Source organism: Solanum tuberosum, unplaced genomic scaffold, assembly GCF_000226075.1.
Source record: "Solanum tuberosum cultivar DM 1-3 516 R44 unplaced genomic scaffold, SolTub_3.0 scf00082, whole genome shotgun sequence".
NCBI lineage: Eukaryota > Viridiplantae > Streptophyta > Magnoliopsida > Solanales > Solanaceae > Solanum > Solanum tuberosum.
This window is the reverse complement of record NW_006239006.1, coordinates 1,554,251-1,574,776: the sequence shown is the minus strand read 5'-3', so window position 1 is coordinate 1,574,776 and position 20,526 is coordinate 1,554,251. Positions and strand designations below refer to the sequence as shown.

General features: G+C 36.1%; 1 protein-coding gene across 1 annotated transcript; it reads left to right on the top strand.

The window, feature by feature from the left end:
* On the top strand, positions 1-12,736 carry LOC102581730 (uncharacterized). Its single transcript, XM_006346607.2, has 6 exons — positions 1-577; positions 1,215-1,313; positions 9,222-9,399; positions 11,060-11,157; positions 12,217-12,278; positions 12,365-12,736. Exons 1-6 carry the CDS (start codon positions 137-139, stop codon positions 12,456-12,458), a joined length of 972 nt encoding a protein of 323 aa, XP_006346669.1. The 5' UTR covers positions 1-136; the 3' UTR covers positions 12,459-12,736.
* Positions 12,737-20,526: the final 7,790 nt, after the last annotated feature.

Sequence of the window (20,526 nt, the reverse complement as noted above, 5' to 3'; positions counted from 1 at the left end):
AGATTAGCCCACCCCCATAGCTTCCGGAAAGGCCCAAACCTATTCTAATTTTTGTGGTTCCTGCCGGCTGGTTCAGGGTGGCGCCACTGTCTCCTCAACGTAACAACAATCACTGCTAAGACTAACGGTGTCTCCCATGGCTGCGTCTGCTTGTACAGTTCACAGTTTCTCTCATCCCCATGTAGCCTCCACATCCCAATGCATCCCAACCCTATCTACTCCCAACAATAAAACTTTGAGTTTTCCCAGATACAGAAGCAACAATGTTGCTGTCACAGTTCGCTTTTCGATTAGAGCAGCAAAGAGTGACAGTGGCGCAAATGTCAGTAGTGACAAAAGGAAAGAAGTTTTGGAAGAAGAGGAGGAAGAGGAGCTGCCATGGATACAAGAGAAAGCATTAGACCTGGTTGAGTTTACCGGTTCTGTGACTCAGGCAATTCCTGGCCCTAGGATTGGATCTAGCTCTTTCCCATGGATTCTTGCGGTCCCCTTGACTTACTTTGGCATCACTTTTGTCATTGCCTTCGTCAAAACCGTCCGCAAGTTCAATTCACCCAGGGAGAAGCGTAAAAAATTGGTATCACAACTTCCCTTTGTTTACTCATCCAATTATATGATCACTGTTTTTCTTACAACACATTTAATATTTATTAAGATACATGGACCTGTATTTCCACCATTTGTACTTTAAATTTTAAGTTGCTTCTCACTGTCTTCTGAGTTTTAGCTAGTTATTTTTTGAAAAATTAGTACACCCTTGTCTATATGGTCAAACTCTTGATGAGTCTTCTTGGAAGCAAGATGTTGATTATATTATAATAGAAAGGACTAAGTTGGAAGCTATTGTAAGGAACAGAATTATATACAAACATTTCCTTCTCAAAAGGAAGAGGTTAATATCCATATCTACCTGGCTAAACTGCTCCAAATGTCCTTTTGATGACAGAAATGAAATGCCAGCCTTGCTGATGCACGTCTAATCTTTGTATTTTCTCAAAGTATATTACACTTCTTGAATATAGTACTGCAAATCTGAAGTTTCTTATTACCAGTTTACCTACTGGGAAGATATTCTGTGTGTGCCATAATATCATAGCTTAAGAATATAATGTGTGAATGTGATCAACTTCTCTTATTATAGAATATGAATATTTCGTAGAAGGGGAAGTATTGTGCGTTTCTTGATGAACAGCCTGACAAGTACAATTTTTTAGGTAAACAAAAATGCTGAGCTATGCAAGTCAATCGATGAGTTATTTGAGAGAGGAAAAGATTATGTTGAGCCTTCAGCTTTGAAGGGACTTGCACAAAAGGTATGATGTGTTGTCCCTATTGCTATCTTTAGCTTAATTTGACATGACATCAAGTCCTTCTCCATGGTACAACATTTAGCTTTCCTTGGTTTTAGCAGTAGTCTTTTAAAATCTCATTTTTTCCTTGTATGTTCTTGATTCAGAGTTATGTCTTATGTAGTTGTGACACAGAGATCCTGCCTGGACTGATTTAGAACATTATTTTGGTTTAAGCATACGAATATTATATTTTAACTAATGTACTGTACTTATTCAGTTAGAAGCTTCTAGTTCTAGGTCATAATTACCAATCAAAATAACTAAGTAAAAATATGATTCTAGGTCATAAACTTATCTTGTAGTTAGTGCCTGTTTGGATTGACGTATTTTAAGCTCTTTTAAGAAAAAATAGTTCTAGGGAAAAGGGTCTAATATACCCCTCAATTTCTACTGTTATAGAAATGACTCACATATGTCCCTACCGCTACAAAAGTGGCTCACATATATCCCTATCATTACAAAAGTGGCTCACGTATACCCTTTTCATCTAATGGGGGTGAAAAAATAACTTTAATTGTTTTTGATTTTTAAAAAATTCATGTAGATATATGATCTTTCACACATGAATTATTTTTTGACTTATTTGATTATCATTATTTGAATTTCTTATTCTTATTGTAAAAATATGAGAAATAAAAGAAAGGAATGCGAATGGCAAAAGAGAGAAAAATAAGAATTTTTTAAAAACTAATATTTTTTGTGGTTATATTGTGATTTTAAACTAATTTTTGGCTATATTTTAATTTAAGTTTTTGTATTTTGTAAAAAATATCGGGCCATCTATGATAAATTGTACGAGAAAATTGGTGAAAAAATAAATTTGACCATCCAAATAAACCTGTTGAATCAAAGAAATAAAAATAATACGTGTTAAAAGGATCAAATATACCCCTACATGGATTATTTTTTAAATAAAATATTAATTTAAAATTATTTTTTTCACTCCCGTTTGAGGAAAAGGGTATATGTGAGTCATTTGTGTAACAATAGAGGTATATATGAACCACTTTCATAACGAGGGTGTATCACCTCTAAATGACAAAATTGAGGGGTATATTAGGCCTTTCCCCCTAGTTTTTTTAGCATTTCTCGAGTGTTTGGGTAAATTAAAAGTGCTTATAAGCAGTTGATTGGTTTTAAGCTAAAATGATCAATATTAGCCAAAATCTATAAGTTGGAAATTCTAACTTATAACTTTTGGCTTATAAGTGAAAAGCCAATCCAAATAGGCACTTAGTTGCGGATTATTACTTGTAATTCTCTCTACATGGTCATGAAGGGTATACCTTGATCAATTGTTCAACACGAACTTGGACTATAACATTTTCGATATACACACGTTTGTGAATGATGGAAATTGTAGCTATTCTCGTAGAACTAGAACGTTAGAGGTAATGAATGCCATGAAAATATATGAATTAGAAAAGCTAGTGGCCCAGATAGTATTACTATGGAGGTTTGGAACAGTGTTTTCAAAGACGCATTAAAGCCCACAAGCGAGGCTCAAAACGTGTTGAGTGCTTCGTCTCACTTAATGTGCACTTCAATTTCGTAATCAAGGTTCTAAGACATAATTTTCCTTGCCAATATTCATACTTGGTCTAAACATATAGATTTTTATTTTTCTCCTTTTGCTCACTTTTTCTTTATAGCTCACACTTTATTTGCGCTTAAAGCCCTAATAGGCCTTAGAACTTTTTTGCACCTTTTGCTTTTGATAACACTGGTTTGGAAGCGCCTTGGAGGTTTAGGAGTGGAACAATTTACCAAGCTATTCAATGCTATACTAAGAAGTGGTAGGATGTCCAATGAGTGGAGGAATAGTATCTTGGTTCTGATTTGTAAGAACAAAAGGAGATATTCTAAGTATTGCGAACCATCATGGCATTAAACTCATGAGCCATACGATGAAGCTCGAGAGATATGAGAAGAAGGTGTCATTCACGTCTTTAAATTAAAATTGGTGACATTTACTTTGTCAAATGGGATTAATCTTCTTTTTCTCTTTTTGGTCCTTTTACGGACTATTTTGCTTTGATTTTGAAATTTTTGAAGTTTGTTTAAAGTCATTGAAGAAAATCTGCAGAAAATTAAGCTACTGTGATAGTTATTGTAGCAACTGTTGAAGTTGTTGCAATAACTACGATAATTGCTGCAGCAGCTAAATAGTTGCTATGATAATTGTTGTAGCAACTATCGTAGTTGTTGCAGCAGGTATCATAGTTGCTGCAACAACTTTAGCCATTGTTAGAATTTTTGCAGCAAATTCAACAATTGTTTGAATTGTTGCAACAATTGTTGAAATTGTTACAACTTCAGTATAGTTGTTGTGACAACTTCAATAGTTTAATTTTTTGATAGAAAGTGAGGTGAAGGAGAGGCTGGCTGTGGCTTAGTTGGTGTTGGTAGTGACAACGAAGAACGACGTGGTAGTTGTGGCGGTGGTGGTGAAGGAGAAGGAGGTGGTAATGGTGGTGGCGAAGGAGGAAGAAAAGGAGGAAGTGGTGGTGGTGGAGATGGAGGAAGAAAAGGAGGTGGTGGTGGTGATGGAGGAAGAAAAGGAAGAAGTAGTGGTGGTGGAGGTGATGGAGGAGTAAATGGAGGAGGTTGTGGTGACAACGCCGGTAGAAGGGGAGGGGATGTGGCGGCAAAAGGGTGGGGACGGGGAGGGAGGGGTGATGGGGAAGATAGGGCTTTTGTGTAAACAATAAAACTTGTGGGGTTTTAAAATTAGTGTCATTAGCACTAATCTTAAAATTATCAACTTCACTTATTAAGACTTGTGTCACTTTTTCTTAATTGTGAAACTCTTTTGTCACCCTTAATTATTTTCCCCATGGAACTCTAGGAAAGTGTGATAAAGTGTAGACTTAGAAACACAACAAGAGTGAAAGAGAACCGATTTGGATTAATGTCTGCTAAATCTACAATAGAGGCTATATTCTTACTAGTAAGATTGATGGAAATCTCTTGCTAAAAAAGAAGAAAGACCTACACATAATGGTTATTTATCTAGAGAAAGCATATGATCTAGTACCATACAAGGTCCTTTGATATGTGATGGAGAAGAAGTGAATCTATGTTAAGTATATGAAAATAGTGGTAGGTGATACAAAGTAGAGTCCCACAACAGTTGGTTTACACCAGGTATCGACATTGAGTCCCTTCTAGTTTGCCGTAGTTATGGACGAGCTAACCAACATAATACAAGAGAATGTCCCAGTATGCTATTTGCTAATGATATTTTGTTAATTGACGAGACTAGAGAGGGTGTCAACCAAAAGCTTGAATTATGGAGAAACATGTTATAGAGTAAGATTTTTCGGCTAAGTTGAAATAAAGACTGAACACATGCATTATAGGTTTAGTCAACATGAGAGGAGGAAGTTGAGGTGAGACTAGATGGGATTGTAGTGCCAAAATGAAAACAATTTTAGATATTTATGCTCGTTTCAAGAGAATGGAATGATAGATGAAGATGTTACTCATGAGATTAAAACCAAGGGGTCGTTTGGTACAAAAATGAATAACACAGGGATTAGTAATGCAAGGATTAGTAATGCAGGGTTTATTTTTATCAAGTGTTTGGTTTATTGTTTCCAACCTCATTTTGTGTTTGGATTATAACTCTTTAAAAATCTTCTTTCCAATTATACCCTTGAATTATTATGTAATTGGGTCAAAATAGATAATTGCCGAAAAATATTATTTTTTTATGACCTTCTAACTAGTTATGAGAAGAACAATTTTGTTGTCATGTTTCCAGTTTTCTACTTGAATTATTAGAGGATAAATAATTTTCATCTTAATAAATTGATCACTCACAAAATGTCAATTTTCAATTTAAAATGGATAAACCATCTACTTTTAAAATTAAAAGATATTGGTCAACAATGGTAAAATTGAATAAATCATCTACATTTACACATAAAAAATGCAAGTTATAGTTTTAATATGTATGTAATTTTTTAAATTGTTCAAAATACAAATAATTAGTGATATATTTGCCTTTTAACTAGTAAATGTTAAATAACTCACATTTCAAATTTATATTGGATATATTTAGAACAAACAACTCTCTCTAAATAATTAGTAAGCTAATTTATTTAAATAAATTTACTAGTACAAATATAAAACATAAAATAAAGAAAATAAACAAAATAATTAAAATGATTTGAGGGATATTTTTGTCTTTATATAGACTTATCCCATGGTATTATACCCTATGTATTACTAATACCTCCAAATGGAAGGTATTAGTAATACATCTTATAATACCATGTAGGATGTATAACTAATCCGTGAATTAGTTATACATAAGCTCAAATTCCTACCAAACATAGTACTAAATAATACCATATATAATATATGAACTATTTCTTTTAATACGGCCTACCAAACGACCCCTAATGGTTGAAATGGAGAAGTGCTACCATGGTGTTATGTGATAGAAGGATACCTTTCAAAGTGAAAGGTAAGCTTCATAGAACAACTATAAGACCTAGAACAACTATAAGACCGACTATGTTATACATGAGCGAATGTTGGGCTGTTAAAGTCCAACATATCAAGATGAGTTTTGCGGAGATGCGACTGATAAGATTGATTAGATAGAATTAGAAATGGCCACATTCTACTAATAGCGCAAGTAGCACACATTGAGAATAAAATGAGGGAAGGTCACTTGAGATGGTTTGGATATATTTTGCGTCGACCTATAGATGCACCGGTCCATAGGTGTGAAACTATGGTAAGTTAAGGTGTTAAAAGGGGATGGGGCTAGACCTAAAATTACACGGAAGGAATTGGTCTCAAAAGATCTGCCATGACAACAAGGAGAGGAAAGGCTTCAATTTGGTGAAGTGGAAAGTAGTTATAACTAACAAGAAGGTAGGGGGCATGGGGATAAAGAACTTGAAGGTACAGAGTAAAGCTCTCAGAATGAAATGGTTGTGGAAGTTTTCCAATGAAAATCAGATGCTATGGAAGAGGGTAATAAGTGCAAAATATGAAGGTGAAGATATGTGGATGACCAAAGAAGTGACTACACCTTATGGTGTGAGTTTGTGGAGATCAATAAGAGACATGTGGGATGAAGTTAAGAGTAATGCAAGGATCAAAGTTGTAGATGGAAGCAAGACAAGATTTTGGAAAGATGAGTGGCATGAAAAGGGAAACCTGGAAGTTCTTTTTCCTGACATATACAATATAGTTTTGGGACAGCACAATACTATAGCAGAGTTATGGACAAATCAGGGGTGGAGCTTCAATTTCAGAAGACAATTCAATGACTGGGAAATAGCAAGAGTGGCAGAATTTCTCAACACTGTGGAAGCTTTTAATGGGCTACAAACAGGGGAAGATGTTATGTGGTGGAAGGGAAATAGCAGAGGGGAATTCAAAGTTAACTCAGCCTACAAGTTGATGGATCAGACAAACCCACAAACATACCGTTGGCCAACAACAACAACAACAACATACTCGGTGAAATCCCACTAGGTGGGGTCTGGGGAGGGTAGAGTGTACGCAGACCTTGCCACTACCTCGTGGAGGTAGAGAGGCTGTTTTCGAAAGACCCTCAGCTCAAGTACATCAAATCCAAGTAGAAGGCGAGGAAAACAGTGTATAAAACATACCATCCAATAAGAAAGATAGTATACAATCAACAAAGGAGACAGTAACATCAATAGAACAATGAGAGAAGTGAAACGCAGTAAACAACATAAGGCTATAGGTATCACAGACAAGAACTGCAGGTGCAACCTTCAACCTTAATACGTGACCTCCACTCCTTCCTATCTAGAGTCATGTCTTCGGTAATGTGAAGCTGAGCCAAGTCCTGTCTAATCACCTCTCCCCAATACTTCTTAGGCCTACCTCTACCCCTCCGCGTACCCTCTACAACCAGCCCCTCACACCTCCTCACTGGGGCGTCTTCGCACCGTCTCTTCACATGTCCAAACCATCTCAGTCTCGCTTCCCTCAGCTTGTCCACCACAGAGGCCACTCTCACCTTCTCCCGGATAACTTCATTCCTAATCTTATCACTCCTAGTGTGCCCACACATCCATCTCAACATCCTCATCTTCGCAACCTGCATTTTCTGAACATACCGTTGGCCATGGAAACAAATTTGGAGAAGCAAAATACCTCATAAAATCTCATGCTTCATATGGTTATTGGCCAAAGAAGCTGCTCTGACTCAAGATAACTTGAAGAAACTAGGGATAACCTTCTGCTCTAGTTGCTTTCTTTGTGGGGAGGCATTGGAGTCAGTGAACCAACTGTTCCTACACTACAAGTGTACCCAACAACTATGGAGGATTTTTTTGAATCTCAAAGGCATTTCCTGGACCATGCCCAGGAAGGTCTCAGAGGCTTTGAAGAGTTGGGAGGCAGCAGGGGTGAGTGCAAAGGACAGAAACAGATGGAGAATTAGCCCTGCTAGTATATGGTGGACTATTTGGAAAGAAAGGAATTCTATGTGTTTTGAGAGCATAGAGAATGATGTCCAGAAAGTCAAGTTAAACTGCATGTTATTGTTATGTTTTTGGTGTAATCAAGTATACTCCAATGACACTGTATCAGTAATTGATGTTTTAGACTCAATATAGACTGAAACAAGTGGAAAGGAGACATCTGTATATAATGGTTTCAGTACAACCCATGTACTGTTTTGTGATATAATACAAAGTTACCTATTTCAAAAAAGAAGAAAGTTCTGCAATTGCTTAGTATCAAATTAGACTTAGCTATAGATAGGGAACAATGGAAGAAAAAGATCCATATAGGTGATAGCTACTTGTTGAGGATAGATTTTAGATTCGTACGGAACTTTTATTATTATTAATATTGTTGTTGTTGTTGTTATTGTTATTATTACAATTAATATCATTTATATATATTTTTTTAATGTATTTCGCACTTACTTTTTATTTATATATATAACACGTCTTTTGTCCACCTTTTTTTTATTTGTTATTATGGTGATATGAGCTTAAATGAAAAGATGAGGATTCATATAGTCAACCACAACTTATTTGGGACTTAAGCGGAATTGTTGTGGTTGTATGTTTTCCCTTCTCCTTCTTTCCTCCCTTTGCTAAAATGGGTTGTGTTACCTTATAATTTCATGTAGATATGTGTGACCACGAAGTAATTAGGAGAGCTTTTGTAGAATCTGACCAACTAGTTTGCACTTTTGACAATCTTCTTCTGCTAGGAGCTAATCATTTGGATTACTTTTAACTTTCTAATTAGCTTTTACTCTATTTTTTTTTTTCTGTTAAGGGTGTATGTTAATATCAGCTAAAAGGCTGTGCTGGAGCCATATTTACAATTCAAAAAGCTACACAGAGTAAGCCAATAAATTGTTTAGTTATTTTATTTGATGAGGTTGTAAATTTCTTTGACTTGAAGCTTAATGCTTCTGGAAATTTCTGTCTGGCAAGTTATTGAACAGGATGATAGAGTAGAATCAATCCCTTTTACCTTTTCCTACCCCTAGCGGTTCTGATAAACTCTTTCTGGGCGCAATGCCTCTGTAACTTTTCTTCAATATCTTCAGTAATATACTTCCCTTGTAAAGTGACTGCTACTTCTACCTATAACTTGGCATCTTCTCAAGGTACTTGATCGTTGCTTGTGGCATTGAATTTTTGAATTAGAGATTTGTCTTTACTGGTGGGCAGGGGTATTAGATATTTGAATTAGGCATCTGCCTTTAGTGGTGATGAAGATAGTCTGCTGCTTTTTATCCTTTTCTAATGTGCAATTCTTTTCTTTTCTTTTAATATATCTAATCTAAATTTCCATGTGCCTGTTATTGATCATTATAGAGTCGTGAATTAAACCACGTTAAATTTGCAGACAGGTTTTGACATGGAGGAGATTTTCAGAAAATATATTCGGTACTCCTTGAATGAGAAGCCATTTAGCCCGGATTTAGTAGCATATTTAATTCAGTTGAGGAAAGCATCAATGCTGACTGATACTGAAGTAGCTGGAATACTGAACGAAATTTCACGTCGAATTGTTCAAGACAAAGGTTAGGTTTACTGGATTTCTTGTGAGCCCTGCATTCCATCTCTCCTTGAATGATCTGTTGTATGTTCTTCTAGTTTAGAAATAAGGTCTGATCTACACTTGTGAAAAGAGAAGGTCTGCTTACACCCTCTCACACTGTGCACACACCCCAATGGGGAAGAAGTAGCAAAAATATTCTGTCTCATTGACCAAGAAGAAACTCATGTTGTTATAGAGCAAATGAAGCTACCTTGTGGCTTAAGGTTGGACTTCTTGATTGAGAACCTACACTTCCAAGTTCCAATGGTCTAGTGTTCTTTCTATTGGTCAAAAGTACATGGACATCAACAACAAAAGATCTATTAATTTCTGTCTGCGGAAGGATTTGAACCCGTGAAGTGTGCCCTAACCCACACAGCACATATTGCACACTTACCACTAGACCAAAGCCCTAGACTTCATCTACTATTTCAAGGGCCTAAGGTCAAAAAAGATTTTCATTGCAATGTGGATGTTCATCTAGGTTTGGTTTAAAATCTGTCGAACAGGCAACTCGACTTTGTATCATGGTGCTGAGTTGTTTTCGTTATAGAGTTTTCCCCTCCCATATAAACACTTATAGGGTGTGTTTGGTATGAACGAAAGTGATGATAATGGTGGTACCATGGTAGTTCCACGTACATTCAACTGACCTCATTAGTTTGCATTTAATGAAGGGATGAATCTGAATGATTCAGATGTTATATCATTAAGTGCATTTATTTTTATTAAGATTTCAACACTTGGGATATGTTTGGTATGAATTTTTTTCAATGTTTGGTTGATTTAAATGTTTTGGAAAATGTTTTCTAAATCAACTTATTTTCCTCAAATTTAAGGAAAATGACTTCCCTTAAAATATTAAGGAAAACATTTCCAAAACTCTATTTCATACTTAAATTGCAATATTTTTTTTCTTATCCTACCCTATACTCCGTACCCGACGGGTAATTTTTTTAAATTTCAAATAGCTTTACCCCTAAAACACCCCCCAGCCCCCTACCCCCAAAAAAAAAAAATTTAAAATTATTTTTTAAGAATATTTCAAATTTTAAGATTTTTTTTACCTCACCCAACAACCCCTACCCCCTCCCCCCATAAAAAAATGATTTTTGAAAAATATTTAAAATTTCATTTTTAACTCCACCTCATACCTGACCCCGCGACCCCCACCCATTAATATAATTAATTTTGAAAAAAAAATTCAAATTTTTACGCCATCTCTATCCCCAACACCCCGTCAAATTTTTTTTTTTTTTTAAAAAAGAAATTGAAAAATATTTCAGGGTTTGATTTTGGAATGGTCGTCGGGGTCGTGTCCTAGTTCAGGTGTGAGGGTTGGGTCCTAGATCAATTATCGGGTTAGAAATTATTTTCCTAAAGAGTATTTTCTAGTCTCAAGCCAAAGATAAAAGATATTTTCTGGAAAATGTTTTTCATTCACCCAACCAAACACTAAAAAATATTTTCTACTCACCAACCAAACATGAGAAAATAAGTTAGAAATCCACTTGTTTTCCAAGAACATTTTCTGGGAAAACATTTTCCTTTCATACCAAATACACCCAAAGTGTGCATAATCTGCTGAAACTTTGTATCTCTTCAACAGTTTATTTGTTGTAAACAAGTCTCTCAACTTTCAGGTCCAGTTGTTATGGATATATCAGGCTATTCTGAGAAGGGTTTGAAGAGAAAACTTGCTGTGCAAACTCTTTTTGGGAAGATTTATTATCTCTCTGAGGTAAGGGCCCTATCAAATGAGGACCTCATCCTACGTTAACATATTTTGCATCAGAATGATTTCAGATGTTCCTTTTCCTCTGGTTGTGATTGATTATTTTATATCTAGATCCCTTCATTCTTGAATAACAGTGCTTAGTAATTCTTTTTTTCTTTACTATTTTGACTTTGAAGAGTAGCTTCTCCTCAAATTTCCAGTTTCAAAAAAGAAGAGAATATCTTCTCCTCATCTCTCGTATTTATTACCCTCCTTTTGAATCCGTCATTGTATATTTCCCCTCACTATATTGACTATGAAAAGTATATCCCCCTCAGTTGGCTTATTTTCCAGTTTCAAATGTGTTTCTTTCCAAGCTTGCTTTTATGTTTACAGAATGATCTAACGTCATAGTGAGATGTAGACAAACTAGTGACTCTGGATACACTAGCATTTGCATCTCAACTTGCTTGCCCAGTTTTGTCATTTAAAGCTTAAGATTTCTACGTTTATGTTTAAGTAGGACGTGTGAACTGCCACCGGTCTGGGATGAAGATATAATGTAACTTGTTAGCATCAGGTCCAATTCAAGGCAGATCGTTGCTGACCCACATATAGAAGTACTTCCTCTATCCATAAAAGAGTCCTCATTCCCTTTTGGTTGATCACAAAATGGTTTTCATTTTTTCCCTTATACAAGAAAAGAAAAAGCTTTCTATATAACTCGGAAGTTACCTAAGATGTATTTCTACTCTATAATATACCACTTTGACTCTATTGTATTTTCCTTATTTCCCACATTTTCCCCTAGAATTGCTAAATAACTCACTTTCTTTTAGCAATTTTATTAGTGTCAGTCGGGTCAAACTACGATTAGTGATTCATCTGAACTAACTTTCTTGGTAATTTATAGAATATTGAGTTGTTGCGTCCAACTTTTGTAGTGGTTCTGCATTTTTGTGGGTATTCCTATTCTAGCCCATCTTGGTTAAAGATGTAGAATTTAGTTTTACCAGTGTGGACTGTAGAATTTCACTGTGATGTGCTTCTGAGTTTACCTCAATTGCTCTAATTGTTAAACAGCTTCCAGAATTCTGCTCAAGGGATAGCTCCTTAACTGTTAAGGAAATATTTGGAGTGGCCGAGTAAGTGACCTCTTCCAAGATTTTAGCCAATCATCGTGTGACAGTAGAATTTAGCTAATCAGTCTTTGTTTCTTCTTCCTTGTCAGTGAGGATGCTGAAAAGCTTCGGTTACATACCATCCCAGAAGCTGGGAACATGGATTCACTTGAGAGGATGGTGAACAGGTCAGATTCAGAGTGATGATTCGGCTATTGTTTCTCGATTGACGTACACTTGAGTGTAGAGAAGGACAGTATTGCAAAATATGACAAAGAGAAGTGTATTCCTTCTGCAGTGCCCAAAATAGCGGAAAAAGAAAAGTCAGAACATATAAGTAACCGCCATGAAGCTTGTCTAGAATTGCTTCAATTTTGTGCCCACAACACTTGTGATACAAAATGCTTGTGTTCTGTTTCCAGGGAAAACTACTTTTTGACATATGGAGTAGTTTGAAAAATAATCATCATCTTCAGTTTCCATACTAGATGTAGTACGGAAGTGGGTCAAAATTGAATAAACATTGTTTGGTCCTAAAATATCCTCACCATTAATACTTTGATCCAAAACTACTCTTACGCCTGCTTCAGATTAAAAATGTCACACCACGTATGTATTTAACACTTTAATAGTTTTTTAATACTCAACTCATAATGTCCTCTTTAATATTTTCTAGAATAAGACTGTAATATAAGTCCTAACAAATTAGGATTATTTTAAAGGAAACATTACGCGGTTAAAGAAACTTATACTATTTAGTATAACTATAGTTTGCTATAATTACCACTCGCGACTAACAATATACATTAATTATGTGGGCTGACTTCGAGTTTGTATAATTAGCTACGTTTGTATATGTATAATTCACCACATTTGTACAAAAGTGGAGTCATTGGAGTTGACTCTACCTTCCACAATAGCAAGCCTACCGTCCATCCTTGCTATATCACCTCAAACATTGTTCAACACGTCCAACAACGTTGCCAAAGTAATTTCTCCAACGGGTGCTTGAGTATCTCCTCCTGCCTCCATTGTACCTAACATTAAAACAACTCACAAAAACAAGAAGCAAACAACATTAGCGTTAATAAATTGAACTCACAATCACTCGTGTTTACACACCTTTGATTGCCTCTCAATTGGTGCGGCTAATGTTGACAATTGTTATATTTCGTCGGTCACAAGGTACCAATTTCAACTCTAGGTCGGAATGGATTCTTGTTTGAAGAAGAACGGACGACTCGATTAAACAAACAGGCTGGAATCAAGAATTAACTACGAAGTAAAAATGAGAAAAGCACAAAAAGAAAAGGCACAAACAAAGAAGTGAATTCAATAACCAATGGTCAACAAGTAGAGTACTTACGAGTTGAAAATTGGTTTAGGATTCTTGACAACAAACTAGAATCAAAAGAAAGGAAACTAAGAAATTAGAACCTGAGATTAGGAGTAACTAGAGTTTCCGATCGCCGAATGACCTGTTTTCTTCACCTAAGTTGGATTTCAGCTCGCCAACTTGAAGGTGGACTCGCCAAACTCTGCAAACGGACAAGGCAACTCGGCGATAGGGGTGGTAGTTCGGTGATGCTCCGATGGGACTCGGCGCCAAGGCTTAGTTCCGCCGAATGCTCCAGTAGCTCCCTCAAATGGGTGGCCAATTTGGCGGACAACCTGCCCAAAGGGTGAGGCACCGACTAGTTGGGCGATGCCCGCTTGTGCTCTCCCAACGGACCTTTTGCAGCTCCTTCAATATTTTGAAATTCAAAATTTGGTGGTCCCCTCTGCTCTTGTCCCTTTGCCCTTTAGGACTTACCCCTTTTAGTAATTTCCCTTTTACAAACAACTTTACTCTTTCTCTTTCTTTCCCTTTTGAATCAAACACTTGTTTTTTCAAGTATCCTCTTCCTTGAAGATATGAATGTTCTTCAAGAATCTTCAAGAACAAGATGAACACAAAAATAAGACCCTTAGAACTTTTGTCTCGGAATTTCATGAAAATTTAGGTGAAAGCTCTCCTTGATATGGGGAACAACACCCAATACTTTTTAACCTTCAATTCCAAACCAAAACCTTTAGATTTCAAAACCCATTTGCATCTTCTTCAAGCTTCTCCATTGGTGGAGTATTCAACAAGGCAACAAACTCCTTCCAATCTCAGCCTATGACTCAAATAGGGTTGGAGAACACTATTCCAACCATAGAAACACAAACAAGACTCAAACCAACAAGACCCATTTCAACAATTTTACAAAAACGAAAATGACAAATTTTTTTTGTAACAAAACCCTTGACTAGAATCATAGGAACGAATCTAGACTCGGCTCTGATATTAAATGATACGATTCTCAAGAGATAAACGATGATAATATGCGGAAATTGAAAGACAATAAAGTAAAGATAGATAGATAGACACACAAGAGGAAACAAAAGGCAACCAAAGGGTATATTAAACCCAAAGACCTCGATTCGTTGATCCAACTATAGCACCTAACTCTTACGATGACCTCAAGGGAATCGATATCCCAAGCAATCAACGTTTCTAACAAAGTTCAACAAAAACTTAACCAAGATCTCAACACTCAAACACGAGTTTTCAGTTTTTAACATAAAAAATAATCTAAGTCCTAAAATGAACCCTAGCTAGCTATTTATAGGTTTTAGATAAAAGGGCCCAAAAGTGACCCGAAAGGACAATGGGTGAACTGGGTCGGGTCGCCAAATGGGTTGGGCGATCCACTGACCTGGTAGGTGAGATTCTTTGCGTAATCTTCAGCCATGGTCACGTTTTGGAGCATTAGGCGAGCTGGGTCGGGTAGCCAAGTGGGTTGGGCGATGCGCTGACCTGGTAGGCAAGCTTCTTTGCATGATCTTTAGCTATGGTCACGTTCTGGGACCATCACCTAAGCCTTTGGGTGATGCACCAAGTGGCCCCTGCTTGCCAACAGTGCCTTCTTCTACAATCTTCAAGGTATGAAAGTCCTTGCTGGTCATCAACACCATCTCGAGCACCTCCATCTTCATAAATAACCCTTGCATCCTTTGAAGGTCTTGAGCTTGGCTTCTAGTAAATGGCCTTGATGCAATCCGTATTGCATCACTTGGATAGTTGGGTAAATTTCAAGGCATATTCCTTAACACTCATGCTACCTTGCCTAAGGTTAAAGAACTCTTCCATCTTAGCTTCCCTCAACTCTCGGGGAAAGAACCTATCAAGAAATGCCAACTTAAACTCTTCCTACTCTATGGAACTCGCTCCTACCGGCCTACTATATTTTCATTGTTCATACCACACTTGAGCAATATCTTTCAATTGGTAAGCGGTGTCACGACCCGAGCCTACACCCCGGACATAACACGACGTACAAGATTCCGAAGTGCCTCATACAAGCCTCATAGCATTCATAACATAAGACATAAGAAATGATGCGGAATTTGAAAACTTTTATTCATATAATCGAAGTCTTAATAAAAGCAAGTGGAAGTCTAACTTTGTCTCATTTAGCCATCTAATACAACTTTGAATCAATAATAGGGTCACAACCCTTCAACATAGTCCGAAAAATGACATGAAAGAAACTACTAAAGACTCATAGGTGAGCCTCGAATCTTGAGGACTCACCACAAGCTAGGAGAACAGTCGATCGAAGCTTGTATCCAAGAAGAACACCCCAAACACCGGAACCTACACTTTGTAGAAAAATGTAGAAGAAATATGGGTTAGCACAAATATGTACTAAGTATGATAGCCATGCAAAAATCATGCGAAAAAGGACATTTTGGTTGAAAACCATGCATTTAACAAGTTTGAGGATTATCATGCACTTTTAGTATTAACACATAAGACATACGCATATTCATCATATAAGTCATTATAACACATAATAGAACCATTTCTAGGTAACCCTAAGTTATACTTGTGCAATGTATGAATAACTTCCCATAATACCACACATACTAAGTACCACTTTGAGGCCACCATAATCATACTTACCATTCTTCATTCTCATCTTTAGTTAAAACACATAAACAAGGAACCTTCATATTTAATAAGTCATGACAAGGAAAGCATCTCATAATAACAATCAAAGTTAAGCATTCATTATTACATTAAGCCTTTAAGTCAACATTCTCATTAGCATCATTATGAGCACATTCATTTCATTAGACATTATGAAATTTGAGAAACACACCATAGCCACTCTCAAAGCCTACTTGTGCAATGCATGGATGACATCCCATACTACCACCCATACTTCATAGAACCTCATGAGTAACCATAGAACATAACTCACATGATGGGAATAAGCACTAACTGACATAGACCATGTGACAAAATCATGGAATCCGGTGTCTATCCCACACCATAAAGGGTTGGTCTACTTGCCTAAAGTAGAAGCGATAATTTTGCTTAGGTGGATCCACTAGATATAACCTATGTGGGCACATAGTTATGTGATAAAAAGGTTGTTACTAGAAACCCGGCCTAACATGGGAGAGCTTCCACCTTACAATATCCACTCGGTGCTAAGCATTAAATTCCCATAGAGTAGTTCATTCTCTTTTTAACATTATTACACATGAGAGGAATGCCATTGGCCTACCGACCCAAGGTACATTTTTTACACACATGAAAGGGTGCCATTAGCCTACCGATTCAAGGTACATTATTAAACATATAAAAGGGTGCCATAAGCCGACCGATTCAAGGTACATTATTAGGAAAGCTCATTGAATCCTCATGAAAGGGCTACCCTTAGGTCTACTGATTCAAGGTTCATCATTATAGTAGTTCATATACTCATCATGAAAGAGCTACCATTGGTGTACCGATTCAAGACAAAGCCTAGAATACTCCATTAGTCATTTATGAAAGGGATGCCACTTGGCCTACCGATTCAAAGTTCATTAAGTCAAGATACTTTTAGTTATAGAAGAAGAGGATGCCCTAAGCCTACCAATTCAAGGTGTATCATTACATTGAAGAAACCTTTCACAACATGTCATCATCATTCACAAGTGTATAATTGAGAATAACCTTTCAACAATATCACAATTGCATTATAGTCATGATCACCTTACTGTCATTGAATTCATAAAGCATGTATTCAAGCATCATGATTATACAACAATCTTCATAATTTACCATTCAAAGATCATAAATCACATTCAACCCAAAATCTAGAATTTCTACTGTCACGCCCCAAACTAGGGGAGGCGTAACGGGCACGCGGTACCTTATTCGACCAAGCTAGACACTAAAACATAATGGAAAGAAAATAACAAGGGCTGACAAGGCCATCACAATGAAATACTGAAGCAAGATAAAAGGATCGACGAGGTCACAAGAATATAAATGACATAATAGAAGGGCCGGAAAGACAAACTTAATTGATAATGAACTAGCAAGCTGACAAGGCTGCAACTAAAATCTTATACACAATAATCTGACAAGGCAATAAATAAGCTAAGAAGGCCCAACATAGGGTGTCCACAAGTCTCTATGAATACTACAACTCAAATGGGTGGGTCGAGGTCTTGAAAGTACCAATAACTATATACCAAACTCATGTATGCAAAACCTAAAGACGACCAACAACTCCAGGAAGAATGGAGCTTACTAATCCTCAGCTGAGACAACACCCCTTATTGCAAAGGCCAATCAAGACCTTTTTCTGAACCTGCAGCACGAAATGCAGCATCCCTAGGCAATGGGATGTCGGTACGAATGAAAATGTACTGGTATGTAAGGCAGAAAGTGAAATAATATATAACTGCGATAAAAAGGGTAGTGGAGATTCAACTTGAAAGTGAAACTCAAATAGCCTCCATGATCAACATCTGACCTCATAGTAACTAAACATGCATGGTATGCTCGTGTAATCATATGTCATGAATACATATATATATAGATGCAAATGCATGACATACCCAACCAAATGCTAGCAATGGTGGTGCCTTCCGGTAGCGAACTGACATCATATTCGCCAACTTGTGGCGATCCGTGTCTCATACGTATAAATATAGGCAATAGGCCCCTTACCTCCCGATTATAGCTCGGGAGTATAATGCATAGCATGTCATGTCATGAATTCGTAATGCATAATGTTGCCATAGTCATGTTCCCAATCTTGGCCCATTGGTACTCTTGTTCTCATAATCTAGTAATCCCTTCCGTATAACATGTTAACGAATCATAGAACTCATAGGATTTTAGAACAAACTTGAACAACTTAGCAATTTAATCATTTAGGAATTGATAGGAGACTGACATGGCTGACTTAATTTATGAATGACTTTAAGATGGTAATAGTATAACTCTTTTCAGAAACATGATTGCTTGATGAGTATACACTCAAAAGAATGGGGTACAAGGTTTAGTATGAATATGATTTTCAAACCATTATCGTAAGAACTTCGCACGAGAAAGGAAGGTTTAACAATACCCTTAGGTATAACATAATAAATCTCCATCATTTGAGTTTCACTCTTAGGACAATATCTTGCTAATGGACATAAGAAATAAGAACACTATGGAACATAACTTTTATCCATCAACCATATTTTACAGCAGTACATGCACAACAATGACACGTTAAAATTAAGAAAAATGAACATCTGACATTGCAATGCCCTTCACAGAGGGTCTTCCTAGCAATAGAGTAGTCTAAAAAATAATTATTCGATAATTTATAGTGTTCAAAAATCATGCGATATAAAAGAAATTTTTTTGCCTTAACATACCTTAAATGAGAATTTGGAATAACTTGCAGCTAATCACTTTTATATTGGTAATTGAATATGACTTCAAATAGAATTTCCCAAAATCATCCTTCAACAAAAGTTGAAAGAAGAGTAGTGATTTTTTGTGTTCCCAGTAAATTGTTGAACTGATTGTTGAAGCTGTAAGCATATTCATGTAGTAGCGTAGAAGCTAAATAAAATGAGTTCCCACGAATTGCTCAAGTCAAGCACATAGATATGCTTCCTTTTTGTTTAGTAATTATTTATATACAATTAAGTGTGTCAATATATAGAAAATGATAGGTGGCACTATAGAGAATTGTTGCTGCCATTACCCACTTCCACGTGGAAGTAGGGATGTGATATCACAATATATTTATATCTCATTATTTAGTGTAAACTAAATATACATTTTTCATATACTACAATTAATGAAAAAAATAAAATCAGTTTGAATAAAACTTCTTATATAATAATATTTTTTTTCCAACATAACTTCATTTACTATCCCTGCTAAAATATCAATAAATTATAAAATCCTTTAAATAATACATACACCACAATATAACGTAACTACATTATTTTCATAAATATCTAAGATATTTTAAAGGACAATATTAAAAATATTATTTTAATTAATTAATTATTTTATATTTTGATTTAAAATCGTGTTGTCGAATCACGCATAATGTTATAATAAATCTCTCAAATTTAAGCTCCTACGACTTCAACACGGAGTAATGAATAATCGTAAACACCTTAGGTGTTACATCTACATTAGATATGTGTAATAATATAATTCAATCAATTCAATTAATCTAAACAAGACCCATTTACATGCTTCTAAAATCAATTACCCACATTAAGATCACAATTTTGCAATATAGGGAATCCATGGGTTCTTTGGGGAATTTCACCATAATTCAACCACAAATCATCAATTCAATCATAACCCAATATAATTGAACCATTAAAAACATTTTTAAAGAGAACCCATGATATTCGAATAAAACCCTTCTTTTGGGGAAATTGTAAGATTTGAAATCAAGTTTTGAAGGGGCTCCATGGGTGGAATCTACTCATGGATGAAAACTACCATACCTTGATGAATCTTGAAAGAATTTGATGAAAAACCCATGATTTCTTCCAGCACAAGCTTCAATTTTACTCTTCTTCTTCTTCTTCTTCTTCTTCTTGGGTTTTTAGAGAGAGAAATATTCTGAGGAAGATGAACTTTTGATTTTGATTTGGGTCTTTATGAAATTGATTTAGTTGGGTGTTTAGTGACTTAAAATACCTTGTATACTTACTGAAAAATAATATAAAATATACCCATTTTAATTGGACTAAAAATTAGAATTTACAAAATTGCTCCTTTTTACCCCCCACGTGGACTACCTAAAAAAACTAAGGCAAGTACCATGAGAGGCTTCCACGAGCCGTGGTCCCCTCCGTGGACTTGAGGCCTAAAATTTTCTTTTCTAAGTTAATCTCCACGGATGGGTCTATCGTCCATGGACCATTATACTGG

Coding starts and splice junctions, on each gene's coding strand:
- LOC102581730 (XM_006346607.2), top strand. CDS start 137: ATGGCTGCGTCTGCTTGTACAGTTCACAGTTTCTCTCATCCCCATGTA. Junction 578..1,214: donor GGGAGAAGCGTAAAAAATTG/GTATCACAACTT, acceptor ACAATTTTTTAG/GTAAACAAAAATGCTGAGCT. Junction 12,279..12,364: donor GAAATATTTGGAGTGGCCGA/GTAAGTGACCTC, acceptor CTTCCTTGTCAG/TGAGGATGCTGAAAAGCTTC.